Source organism: Trichomycterus rosablanca, chromosome 18 (genome assembly GCF_030014385.1).
Source record: "Trichomycterus rosablanca isolate fTriRos1 chromosome 18, fTriRos1.hap1, whole genome shotgun sequence".
Lineage (NCBI taxonomy): Eukaryota > Metazoa > Chordata > Actinopteri > Siluriformes > Trichomycteridae > Trichomycterus > Trichomycterus rosablanca.
Window position 1 is genome coordinate 19,323,873 of NC_086005.1, and position 13,929 is coordinate 19,337,801.

The 13,929-nt window shown below is 43.8% G+C and overlaps 1 protein-coding gene across 1 annotated transcript in view; it reads left to right on the plus strand.

Annotated features, from left to right (window-relative positions):
* rph3aa (rabphilin 3A homolog (mouse), a) overlaps positions 1 to 13,506 on the plus strand; it is an 80,050-nt gene extending 66,544 nt beyond the window's left edge. The window contains exons 10-17 of the mRNA XM_063014801.1: positions 3,384 to 3,458; positions 4,634 to 4,743; positions 8,779 to 8,905; positions 8,992 to 9,048; positions 9,980 to 10,131; positions 10,396 to 10,477; positions 10,662 to 10,758; positions 13,175 to 13,506. Coding sequence (XP_062870871.1) covers positions 3,384 to 3,458; positions 4,634 to 4,743; positions 8,779 to 8,905; positions 8,992 to 9,048; positions 9,980 to 10,131; positions 10,396 to 10,477; positions 10,662 to 10,758; positions 13,175 to 13,308 — 834 coding nt within the window. The 3' untranslated portion in view covers positions 13,309 to 13,506. The remainder of the gene's footprint in view (positions 1 to 3,383; positions 3,459 to 4,633; positions 4,744 to 8,778; positions 8,906 to 8,991; positions 9,049 to 9,979; positions 10,132 to 10,395; positions 10,478 to 10,661; positions 10,759 to 13,174) is intronic.
* Positions 13,507 to 13,929: the final 423 nt, after the last annotated feature.

The following is a 13,929-nucleotide window of genomic DNA, read 5'->3' on the forward strand; positions in this document are numbered from 1 at the left end:
TGACACTGACATGGTGGTGGTGTGTTAGTGTGTGTTGTGCTGGTATGAGTGGCGCTGATGGAGTTTTTAAACACCTCACTGTCACTGCTGGACTGAGAATAGTCCACCAACCAAAAATATATCCAGCCAACAGCGCCCTGTGGGCAGCGTCCTGCGACCACTGATGAAGGTCTAGAAGATGACCAACTCAAACAGCAGCAATAGATGTGCGGTCGTCTTTGACTTTACATCTACAAGGTGGACCAACTAGGTAGGAGTGTCTAATAGAGTGGACAGTGAGTGGACACGGTGTTTAAAAACTCCAGCAGCGCTGCTGTGTCTGATCCACTCATACAAGCACAACTCACACTAACACACCACCACCATGTCAGTGTCAGTGCAGTGCTGAGAATGATCCACCACCTAAATAATACCTGCTTTGTAGTGGTCCAGGGAGGTGGTTTTAATGTTATGGCTAATTAGTATATATATCTTTACTAATGGTGTCATTTGTTAAGAACAAATTAACAGCAATCAAACACATAACAACGGTCAGTGGAAACCAAACTCATCACCCCATTAAAGCCTGGATTCAACATCACACCAAAAATTAAAGTAAGACACTTAATCACAGGCTGATCCAATTTGTGTAAATGTCATCTTGGCAGTTCATTATGTGAGTATGTAGTGTGTTTGACCCCGACGGCACGGTGGCTTAGTGGGTAGCACTGTCGCCTCACAGCAACAAGATCCTGGGTTCGATCCCCAGGTGGGGCGGTCCGGGTCCTTTCTGTGAGGAGTTTGCATGTTCTCCCCGTGTCCGCGTGGGTTTCCTCCGGGTGCTCCGGTTTCCTCCCACAGTCCAAAAACATGCCACCAGGCTAATTGGAAACACTGAATTGTCCTATGGATACCTAGCCGCTAGATGCACAAAACCAGTGCATTGTAGTGCCGGTCCCAAGCCTGGATAAATAGGGAGGGTTGTGTCAGGAAGGGCATCCGGCGTAAAAATTGTGCCAAATCCCGCCGGCAACCCCTAACGGGAAACCGGAAATGCCGACCCCGTAATCGAAAAACGGGACAAAGGCTGAGGAACAAGTAGTGTGTTTGACCCCCCCTCTTGCCTACATGCACTCTAAACAATGTCTGGGCATGCTCCTGATGAGACACTGGATGGTGTCCTGGGGGATGTCCTCCCAGAGCTGGATCAGGGCATCAGTGAGCTGTGCTACTTGGCAGCAGCGGATGCACAGATACATAACGACCCAGAGGTGTGCAGTCGGATTCAGGTCTGGGGAACATGACTGGGCCAGTCAATAGCGTCAATGCTTTAATTATCCAGGAACAGCCGACATACTGTGGCCACATGAGGCCGGGCATAGTGCTTCACCAGAGGGAACCCAGGGCCCACTGCTCCAGCGTAAGGTCACAGATTCGCTCTGACAGCAGGCAGGGTACCGCTGGCTTTCACGGGCAAACCAGTCATGCTGGATAATGTTGCAGGCAGCAAAACATTTACCACGGTGTCTCCAGACTCTTTGACAGACCCTGTCACATGTGGTCAGGGTGAATCTGCTCTCATCCGTGAAGGGAACAGGGAATCAGTGGCAGACCTGCCAATTCTAGTACGCTACCAGTAGTGACAAGGAGACCCAAAACTAGGGAAAATTAGTCTAGAAGTATTAGGAGAGAGTAACTGTCGGTAGCCATCACTTGCAAAACCCTTCTGTTTTGCCTTCCAGTGCACTTATTGTCATTTTCACTTTCAAAGCAGGTGAAAATGATTTACACTCGCTTATGCTTTCTCACTGGACAAATTGATTCCTGAAGTTTAATCAACTTGGTGTCATACTATTATGATTAAGTGTTTCCTTGACAATATAATATATACACACGCAGCTTATGTAGTTTTATCAGCCTCCACTCTTTTGGGAAAACTCTCCACAAGATTTTAAAGTGTGCCATTGAAATTGGTGCCTATTTAGTCAAAAGAACATTTGTTAGGTTAGGCACTGATGGTGGACAGAAAAGGTCTTGGTCTTAATTGACATTTCAGATCATCCCAAAGGTGTTCAGTACGGTTGAGGTCAACCAAAATGTACAACCCCAAATCACATTCATCCAGACAGGATGAACCTGAGATATTTCATGTTTTGTCTGCTCAACTTTATTTCATTTATTAATAAACATCCATTCCTGCATTTCAGGCCTGCAACACATTCCAAAGAAAGTTGGGCCAGTAAAGCATTTACCACTTTGTAATGTTGCCATTCATTTTCTTTACACTTTAAAGATGTTTTAGCCCTGGTTGTCTGGATGGTTCTTTTCATCTTTGGTCTGGAGCACATGGAATGCTGATTCATCTGACCACAATGCACGTTTCCACTGTGTGATGGTCCATCCTAGATGCCTCCGAGCCCGGAGATGTCGATACCGCTTCTGGACATGGTTAACATAAGGCTTCTCTTTTGCACAGTAAAGTTTTAAGTGGCATTTGTGCATGTAACTCTGTATTGTAGTGCTTGACAAAGGTTTGCCAAAGTAATCCCTCACCCATGTGTTTATATCAGCTATTGTTGAGTGGCGTTTCTTGATGCAGTGCCGTCTGAGGGAAAGATATCACAGACGTTAAGCTGAAGCTTGCGCCTTTGGCCTTTACGCACTGAAATTCCTCCCGGTTTCTTGAATTGTTTAATGATATTATGCACTGTAGAGGGAGAAATATGCGAATCCCTTTCAATCTTTCTTTGAAGTACATTGTTTTTAAACGTTTCAATCATTTTCTCACACATTTGTTGACAAACTGGAGATCCTCTGATCATCTTTGCTCATCAAAGACTCAGCCTTTCCTGGATGCTGCTTTTGTACCAAACCATAATAATAACCTGTTGACATCACCTGTTTGGAATCACATCATTATTTAGTTTTTTTTACCTCATTAATAGCTCTAAATTGCCCTCATCTTAACGTTTTTTTGGAATGTGATGCAGGCCTGAAATGCAGGAATGGAGGTATATTAACAAATGAAATGAAGTTGAGCAGACAAAACATGAAATATCTTGAGTTCAAACTGTCAGCAATCAAATAAAAGTAAATGTAAGGAACACTGCATTTTTATTTTATTTGCATTTTCCATACTGTCCCAACTTTGGGGTTGTATTTTAAATGTATTTTTTATAATTTATGGTTAGTATTGGGTGTTGGAGAAACACCTGAACTTAATAATTCGATGGAGTGGCCACATGTGTTTGTCTGTATAGTGTGAAGAAAATCGTACACGTTATAACAGTTCTGCATATCAATGATTTCCTGTCAAATAGACAGAATTTGTAACCAAATGGATTTGTTTCCCATAAAGAAATTGTAAAAAATAATGTCTTTTTTTTACTTTATCTTTTATTCAGGGCCTCAAGCCAATGGACTCCAACGGCCTGGCGGATCCTTACGTCAAACTGAATTTGCTGCCAGGTGCCAGCAAGGTAACTGATGGAATGGGTTTTAACTTAAGCAGTAGGTTCTATAGGGAGATACACCTATCAGGCATAAAACTACCTCCTTGTTTCTACTCTCACTGTCCATTTTATCAGCTCCACTTACCATATAGAAGCACTTTGTAGTTCTGCAATTACTGACTGTAGTCCATCTATTTCTCTGCATAATTTTTAGTCTGCTTTCACCCTGTTCTTCAATGGTCAGGACCCCCACAGGACCACTACAGAGCAGGAATTATTTAGGTGGTGGATCATTCTCAGCACTGCAGTGACACTGACATGGTGGTGGTGTGTTAGTGTGTGTTGTGCTGGTATGAGTGAATCAGACACAGCAGCGCTGCTGGAGTTTTTAAATACCGTGTCCACTCACTGTCCACTCTATTAAACACTCCTACCTAGTTGGCCCACCTCGTAGATGTAAAGTCAGAGACGATCGCTCATCTGTTGCTGCTGTTTGAGTTGGTCGTCTTCTAGATCTTCATCAATGGTTGGTGGACTATTCTCAGTCCAGCAGTGACGGTGAGGTGTTTAAAAACTCCATCAGCGCTGCTGTGTCTTATCCACTCATACCAGCACAACACACACTAACACACCACCACCGTGTCAGTGTCACTGCAGTGCTGAGAATCATCCACCACCCAAATAATACCTACTCTGTAGTGGTCCTGTGGGGGTCCTGACACTTGAAGAACAGGGTGAAAGCAGGTTATAAAAGTATGTAGAGAAACAGATGGACTACAGTCAGTAATTTTAGACCTACAAAGTGCTTCTATAGGGTAAGTGGAGCTGATAAAATGGACAGTGAGTGTAGAAACAAGGAGGTGGTCATAATGTTATGTCTGATCGGTGTATAATTTAAATCTTTCCCTTGAAATTGCCCTGGGAATGGTTTTTAACCTGCAAAAATGGGGTCAGAGACAATAAGACCTCTAGAAGAATTGACATGGCCCTGTTTTTATTGTATGGACATGGCACTGTTCCACTGAGAGCTGATTAAAAGGTAAAAACAAAGTTCTTTATTTTAAAAGTCTAATTCTCTCCAACAGTTATTTAGGATACATTCATGACTGCATTTAAAGAAGGCCGAAGGATTAAATTACACTAAAATCCTAATTTTCTGTCCAAAAATAAACATTAAGAGGTTGTTTTTGTCTTTATGCCAGTCTAACAAGCTTCGGACAAAGACCCTGCGCAACACCTTGAATCCAGCTTGGAATGAGACACTGGTCTACCACGGCATCTCTAATGAGGACATGCAGAGAAAAACCCTCAGGTAAAATAATAATTGCCTTATATTTAGGGCTTTCTTCTAAAACGAAATGAAATCCCATGGTTAATTGTTGGATGAAAAAATAGCATGTTATTAAAGCAGTATTTTGGTCATTGCTCTTTTTCTTTAAGTGATAATGAACATGTATGCACCGTGGAACAGGTTTAAAAAGGCAGTCTGAAAGATGCCAATGTTAGAATACAAACCCACTTCCAAAAAATTTGGATGTTTCTTAACCGTTTATCCAATTAGGGTCGCTGGGGGTCCTGGAGCCTATCCCAGCTTTTCAATGGGCACAAGGCACACAGTAACACCCTGGATGGGGCGCCAGTCCATCGCAGGGCAGACACACATACACGCACCCATTCACCTATAGGGCAGTTCAGTGTCTCCAATTAACCTGACTGCATGTTTTCGGACTGTGGGAGGAAACCGGAGCTCCCGGAGGAAACCCACACAGACACGGGGAGAACATGCAAACTCCGCACAGAAAGGACCCGGACCATCCCACCTGGGGATCGAATCCAGGACCTTCTTGCTGTAGGGCGACAGTGCTACCCACCGAGCCACAGTGGCGCCCCAAGGCTCGGCATTGACTTGTTAAAATAATCATGGCCTTTCTGGGAGAAGACATTGGCTTGATGGCAGCATGTCTCTCTAAAATCCCAACACACACCTCTCGATCAATGGTGCCATCACACATATGCACCCCCATACCATGACAGATGTTGGCTTTTGCACCTTTTACTGATAACAGTTTGGATGGTCCTTTTGCACCAATCTACACTTTCTTAGTACAAAGCCACTCTGTTGTAACATGTGCAGAACGTGGCTTGGTATTGTCTTGATGAAACAGTAAATCACGCTAGCCCACTACCGCTGAGAAACGGAGATCGAATCTCAGTAGTGCTGGCGTCCACACAGACATTATTGAACGTCTGAAGGGGGATGGTTGAACAGCCTCGCTATTGGGAGGTGCATTTATCAGTGAGCTATCAGTGCTGGTCCCAAGCCTGGGTAAAATAAGATGGATTGCATCAGGAATGGCATTCTCAATAAAAACTGTAACAAATCAGGTATACAGACCAGAATGATCTACTGTGGTGACCCCTAAATACGGGAGCAGCTGAAAGAAAAAAAAATTGTCAACTGAAACAACATCCCTAAAAAAAAAAAGACTTTGCCTAGATGGTGGCATATATTGTTCCGAATTGTGCATGTACCCCTCACCATTCTATTGGGGTTAACATACCCCCATACCATGACATGAACTAGCTTTTAAACTTTGTGTCGTAACAATCAGAAAGGTCCTGTATTCATTGTGCTGTTTTTATAAAGTAATTACTACATAATACACTGATCAGCCATAACACTTAAACGACCTCCTTGTTTCTACACTCACTGTCCATGTTATCAGCTTCACTTACCATATAGAAGCACTTTGTAGTTCTACAATTACGGACTGTAGTCCATCTGCTTCTCTACATACTTTTTTTTAGCCTGCTTTCACCCTGTTCTTCAATGGTCAGGACCCCCACAGGACCACCACAGAGTAGGTATTATTTAGATGGTGGATGATTCTCAGCACTGCAGTGACACTGACATGGTGGTGGTGCGTTAGTGTGTGTTGTGCTGGAGTTTTTAAATAGCGTGTCCACTCACTGTCCACTCTATTAGACACTCCTACCTAGTTGGTCCACCTTGTAAATGTAATGTCAGAGACGATCGCTCATCTACTGCTGCTGTTTAAGTTGGTCATCTTCATTAGTGGTCACAGGACGCTGCCCACGGGGCGCTGTTGGGTGGATATTTTTGGTTGGTGGACTATTCTCAGTCAAGCAGTGACAGTGAGGTGTTTAAAAACTCAATCAGCACTGCTGTGTCTGGTCCACTCATACCAGCACAACACACACTAACACACCACCACCATGTCAGTATCACTGCAGTGCTGAGAACCACCCACCCAAATAACACCTTCTCTTTAGTGGTCCTGGGAGAGTCCTGACCATTGAAGAACAGCATAAAAGGGGGCTAAAAAGAATGCAGAGTAACAGATGGACTACAGTCAGATATTGTAGAACTACAAAGTGCTTCTCTATCTTAAGTGGAGCTGATAAAATGGACAGTGAGTGTAGAAACAAGGAGGTGGTTTTAATGTTATGGCTGATCGGTGTATAATACATAATAATTACGAAGCTCTGCTTACTGTTGTAATTTTTATTTTACCTTCTGTCCCAACTTTGTTGGAATTGGGTTTGTAATAAGAGACTAAATAAGAGAGCCTTTATGTAGAACATAGAAAAATTTCAAGGACTTATAAATTATATGTTTTTTTAATAGCCCAAATAGGCCACTGTGTCAAGAAGTTGTACTTTATGTAACAAAAAGTATGTGAACCCCTGATATCCCATACTAAAACTAAAGGCATTGGTATGAAGTTCCCCCCTCTACCCTACTATTTGCAGCCTCCACTCTTCTGGGAAGGCTTTCCACAAGATTTGTTAGGTGTGTTATCATTGCTGAATAAGATGACCTGGCTCACAATCACTATTCTAATTAATCTCAAAACTGTTCATTTGGATTGAGCTCAGGGCTTTGTGCCCATGTAGGAGTTTATGCACAACAAATTAATCAAACCATGTCCTTATGGACCTCACTATACCGATCAGGCATAACATCATGATCACCTTCCTAATATTGTGTGGGTCCCCCTTTTGCTGCCACAACAGGCCTGACCCATCAAGGCATGGACTCCACTAGACCCCTCAAGGTGTGCTGTTGTATCTGGCACCAAGATGTTAGCAGCATATCCTTTAACTCCTGTAAGTTGTGAGGTGGGGCCTCCATGGATCGGACTTGTTCGTCCAGCACATCCCACAGATGCTCAATTGGATTGAGATCTGGGGAATTTGGAGGCCAAGTCAACACCTCAAACTCATTGTTGTGCTCCTCAAACCATTCCTGAAGCATTTTTGCTTTGTGGCAGGGTGCTTTATCCTGCTGAAAGAGGCCACAGCCATCAGGGAATACCGTTACCGAACATTGCCCAAAGCATCACACTGCCTCCGCCGGCTTGCCTTCTTCCCATAGTGCATCCTGGTGCCATGTGTTCCCCAGGTAAGCGACGCACACGCACCCGGCCGTCCATGTGATGTAAAAGAAAACGTGATTCATCAGACCAGGTCGCCTTCTTCCATTGCTCCGTGGTCCAGTTCTGATGCTCACGTGCCCATTGTTGGCACTTTTGGCGGTGGACAGGGGTCAGCATGGGCACCCTGACTGGTCTGCAGCTATGCAGCCCCATACGCACCAAACTGTGATGCACTGTGTATTCTGACACCTTTCTATCAGAACCAGCATTAACTTCTTCAGCAAGTTGAGCTACAGCAGCTCGTCTGTTGGATCAGACCACACGGGCCAGCCTTCACTCCCCATGTGGATCAATGAGCCCTGGCCGCCCATGACCCTGTTGCCGGTTTACCACTGTTCCTTCCTTGGACCACTTTTGATAGATACTGACCCCACAAGAGCTGCAGTTATAGCAGTCGTCTAGCCATCACAATTTGATCCTTGTCAACCTCACTTGCTGCCTAATATATCCCACCCACTAAGAGGTGCCGTGATGAAGAGATAACCAGTGTTATTCACTTCTCCTGTGAGTGCTCATGTTATGCCTGATAGGTGTTTTTTAAATAGACTGTCTGCAAACTGATTAGAGCTGAGCTTGAGGTGGCCAGAGAGGTCATCCTTCTTGCGATCTGTGGTAATCAGTTCCCAGACACTTTTTTTCCTATTAGTGTTTTTTCATTGCTCAGTGTGTTATACCTAATATCGGAATCCCTATTAGCAAGTCGTTTTTCATTCTGAAAATGGTCAACCGTGTTTAACAATCAATCTGATTACAAATGATCTATAGTTCATGGTGAGATACTCGGGCATACTCGTTGGATCTGTACTGTGCAGAGGGTTCACCATTTAATTAAAGGCTTGACATTTCTGAGAGTGCAAAGGGTCAGAATTCGCATCCTTCTCTGTCAGACTCTCCGTGAGTGATGAAGACAAGTTTGGACATAACGAGTTCATCGGGGAAACCCGGGTGGTCCTGAAGAAGCTGAAGGTAAACCAGAAGAAGAACTTCAGTGTATGTTTGGAGAGAGTCGTGCCGGTAAGCTGAATCCCTGAGGGTTTTTGATTTCAGATATTCTCGTGATGTTTGATCTTAATTTTCACAGCTTGTCTTCCTACCTGTAGGTGAAAAGAACAGCTGCTGGAGGTGCAGCACGTGGTATGGCCTTGTACGAAGAAGAGGTAACTCAATCATATATAAAGATAACAAAATCAGCCCATGTTGCGCTCAGTGTACCATGTTTATAAGTCAAGAGGTTATATATAAAATAAGATTGTCATCATAAGGTTTGTACTATATTGTACTATATTCACCGATCAGCCATAACATTAAAACCACCGATTTTATCAGCTCCACTTACCATTTAGAAGCACTTTGTAGTTCTACAATTACTGACTGTAGTCCATCTGTTTCTCTGCATGCTTTGTTAGCACCCTTTCATGCTGTTCTTTAATGGTCAGGACTCTCCCAGGACCACTACAGAGCAGGTATTATTTAGGTGGTGGATCATTCTCAGCACTGCAGTAACACTGACGTGGTGGTGGTGTGTTAGTGTGTGTTGTGCTGGTATGAGTGGATGAGTTTTTAAACACCTCACTGTCACTGCTGGACTGAGAATAGTCCACCAACCGAAAGTATCCAGCCAACAGCGCCCCATGGGCAGCGTCCTGTGACCACTGATGAAGGTCTAGAAGATGATCAACTCAAAAAGCAGCAATGGATGAGCGATCGTCTCTGACTTTACATGTACAAGGTGGACCAACTAGGTAGGCGTGTCTAATAGAGGGGACAGTGAGTGGTCTGATCCACTCATACCAGCACAACACACACTAACACACCACCACCATGTCAGTGCCATTACAGGGCTGAGAATGATCCACCACCTAAATAATACCTGCTCTGTAGTGGTCCTGTGGGGGGGTCCTGACCATTGAAGAACAGGGTGAAAGCAGGCTAAAAAGGTATGTAGAGAAATAGATGGATTACAGTCAGTAATTGTAAAACTACAAGGTGGTTGTGAGTGGACAGTGAGTGTAGTTTTAATGTTATGGCTGATCGGTGTAATTATCCAGCAAGATGCGTTGTGATTGGCTGGCTTGGTTGCATCTGTAGGTAAACGAAGGCGAGGATTCAGAGGAAAGAGGCCGTATTCTGGTGGCGCTCACCTACAGCAGCCAACTGGGTCGACTCATCGTGGGTATTGTTCGCTGTGCCCATCTAGCTCCCATGGACTCAAACGGCTACTCCGACCCTTATGTGAAAATGTAAGTGCTGAAGCTTTTATTTGCTATTTTTATTTATATAAGCCATCATGAGTTAATTAAGTTAATAGTGTGCTATGCAGAAACCTTGTGCACCCCGGTCAACAACCTGATCACTGCTTGCTGGTATTATGCGAAAAGTCCGTTCTAACTGACATTTATTGTAAGCCATTCATTGTGGATCCATTATAAAGCTAATTAAGTTTCAAAGTCACGCATAAGTGAAGCACACATTGTCATCCTAATTGTGTTCATGCTGTTTTGTAGTTGCCTGAAACCTGACATGGGGAAAAAAGCCAAGAATAAAACGCAGATCAAGAAAAAGACCCTCAACCCAGAATTTAATGAGGTGCGCTCTCATTATCTCCTTTTGGTAATACCTATCTATCTTATTAATTATAGGCATTGACTTGCCATCCTGACATGGCACATTAAAACAAAGGCGCTGCATTATTACAGGGACATCACATGAAATGAATTCTGCATCCGACACAATCCAGATCAGATAACGGAGTATTATTTTGTTATTGTAGGAGTTCAGCTATGAGATCAAGCACAGCGAGCTTGCAAAGAAGGTGCTGGATATCACAGTCTGGGACTACGATATGGGAAAAGCCAATGATTTTATAGGTACAGTGACATTCTATCAAGTATACAGTCAAGCCGGAAAGTCTGCACACCCCTGTCGCCTTCTCCACGTTTTATTACATTGCAGACTCATTCTATAATAGATTGAGTTCATTTTTTGTCTGCACAAAATAGCCCCCAATGACAACCCAAAAGTGAGCTGAGATGCATTTTGTTTTCACTGATACTGCTTGAGATGTTTCTACAATTTAACTGGAGTCCACCTGTGGTAAATTCAATTGATTGGACATGATTGGGGATTGCCAACACCTGCCTATATAAGGTCCTACAGTTGACAGTGCATATCAGAGCAAACTCCAAGCCATGGGGTCAAAGGAATTATCTGCAGACCTCAGAAACAGGATTGTGTCAAGGCATAGATCTGAAGAAGGGTACAGAAAAATTGCTGCAGCTTTACAGATCCCAAAGAGCACAGTGGCCACCATCATTCGTAAATGGAAGAAGTTTGGAACTACCAAAAATCTTCCTAGATCTGGCCACCCGGCCAAACTGAGTGATCGGGGAAGACGGGGCTTGGCCAGGGAGGTGAGCAGGAACCCGTGGGTCACTCTGACAGAGCTCCAGCGTATCCTTGTGGAGATGGGAGAATCAGAAGATCAACCACTTAGACAGCAGTCCACAAATCACACCTTTATGGTAGAGTGGCCAGACGGAAGCCACTCCTTAATAAATGTTTGCCAAAAGGCACCTAGAGGACTCTCAAATCATGAGATACAAGATTCTCTGGTCTGATGAAACCAAAATTAAACTATTTGGCCTGAATACCAAGCGTCACGTCTGGAGGAAACCAGGCACCGCTCATCACCTGGCTAATGCCATCCCTACAGTGAAGCATGGCGGTGGCAGCATCATGATGTGGGGATGTTTTTCAGCAGCAGGACCGGGGCGACTAGTCCTGATAGTACACCGAGATCCTTGAAGAAAACCTGCTCCAGAGCGCTCTGGACCTCAGACTGGGGCGAAGGTTTACCTTCCAACATGACAACGACCCGAAGCACACAGCCAAGAGAACAAAGGAGTGGCTTCGGAGAAAGCCAATCAGGCATCTGTGGAAGGAGCTGAAAATGGTTGTGTACCGACGCTCCCCATCCAACCTGTTGGAGCTAGCAAGGATATGCCAAGAGGAATGGGCAAAAATATCCAGAAACAAGTGTGCCAAGCTCGTAGCTTCTTTACCAAGACGCCTTGAAGCTGTAATTGCTGCCGAAGGTGCATCAAGCAAGTATTAGGCTAAGGGTGTGTACAGATATGTAACCCCTAAATAAACCATTTTTGTCAGTAAACTCTGTTTTCACCTCACAATTGAGTCTGTAACGTTATAGAACGTAGAGAAGGTGAAAGGGGTGTGCAGACTTTCCGGCTTGACTGTAATCACACTTTACATTGTTATAAATGTAATTTCACTGTTTTGTATATTATGTTAAAATACCAATGTTATATCCAGAGTGATGCTTAAAGTTTCTCTACAGAATCCACAAAAATATTTATTTTGTGTTCGAATCTCAGCTGCTACAGGTCTGCTTCCCCTAGCAGGCACAATTGGCAGTGCCTGCAGCAGACAAAATTACCCACTAGTCTGTTAGGTGGGAAACACCGGACTATAAAAAGGGAGTGGGGTCTTTGATGCTGTTTATACCCTCCTCGGATTCGACCAAGGCTCCTAGTGGCACCATAACATTAAAACCACCTCCTTGTTTCTACACTCACTGTCCATTTTATCAGCTCCACTTACCATATAGGAGCACTTTGTAGTTTTACAATTAATAACTGTAGTCCATCTGTTACTTTACATACTTTTTTAGCCTGTTTTCACCCTGTTCTTCAATGGTCAGGACCACTACAGAGCAGGTATTATTTAGGTGGTGGATCATTCTCAGCACTGCAGTGACACTGACATGGTGGTGTGTTAGTGTGTGTTGTGCTGGTATGAGTGGATCAGACACAGCAGCGCTGATGGAGTTTTAAAAACACCTCACTGACACTGCTGGACTGAGAATAGTCCACCAACCAAAAACATCCAGCCAACAGCGCTCCATGGGCAGCGTCTTGTGACCACTGATGAAGGTCTAGAAGATGACCAACTCAAACAGCAGCAACAAATGAGCGATGCTGGTGGACGGTGGACCAACTAGGTAGGAGTGGACATGGTGTTTAAAAACTCCAGCAGCAATGCTGTGTCAGATCCACTCATACACCACCACCATGTCATTGTCATTGCAGTGCTGAGAATGATCCACCACCTAAATAATACCTGCTCTGTAGTGGTCCTGTGGGGGTCGACAGTAAGTAATTGTAGAACTACAAAGTTCTTCTGTATGGTAAGTGGAGCTGATAAAATGGACAATGAGTGTAGAAATGTTATGGCTGATCAGTGTATGTTATATTCTTTAACACTTAGGAGGCTGCCAGCTTGGGATCACAGCTAAAGGGGATTGCCTGAAGCACTGGTATGAGTGCCTGAAGAACAAAGACAAGAAGATCGAGCGCTGGCATGTTCTGTTCAATCAAAACAACGTCGAGGCTGACGACTGAGACACACACGTAACTGCGATCTCAAAGATTTGTGTTTCTCAGCATTTATTTTCATTCCCCTCCTTAAATAACTCTTTCTGTACCGATAGCCTGACTTTGTAAACAATAACAATATTGCTCTTCTTGCTTGGAAATCTCTGTAGATCTATTATGTAATTAGTGGTTTCGAGAATCAGAAACCGACTATTTATGTATGTACAGGAACGCTTTCAACACTTGGTTCTTGGAATGTAAATGTGCTAGTAATTATGATGTATATACTGTAAATCTTCCATCAAAATCATCTGACTTGAACCTGAGAGTTTGTTTACTCTACTAGAATGGAGATACTTTCTGCACTATAAGCTGAATGCAGTTATTTTTTTGGTTTTCGCATTTACACCGATCAGGCATAACATGGTGAAGTGAATAACACTGATTATCTCTTCATCACGGGTCTGTGTACCTTCGGTCATTCGTCATCCCAAAGTTGAAAAACAAGAAAACGAGGCGTTATTCTTTTTCTGGTTTTAAGATCAAAAATTAAATAACGGCGCTCAGGTGGCGCAGCGGTAAAAATACACGCTCTTCACCAGAGCTGAGATCTCGAATACATCGTATCGAATCCCGGTTCTGCCTGCC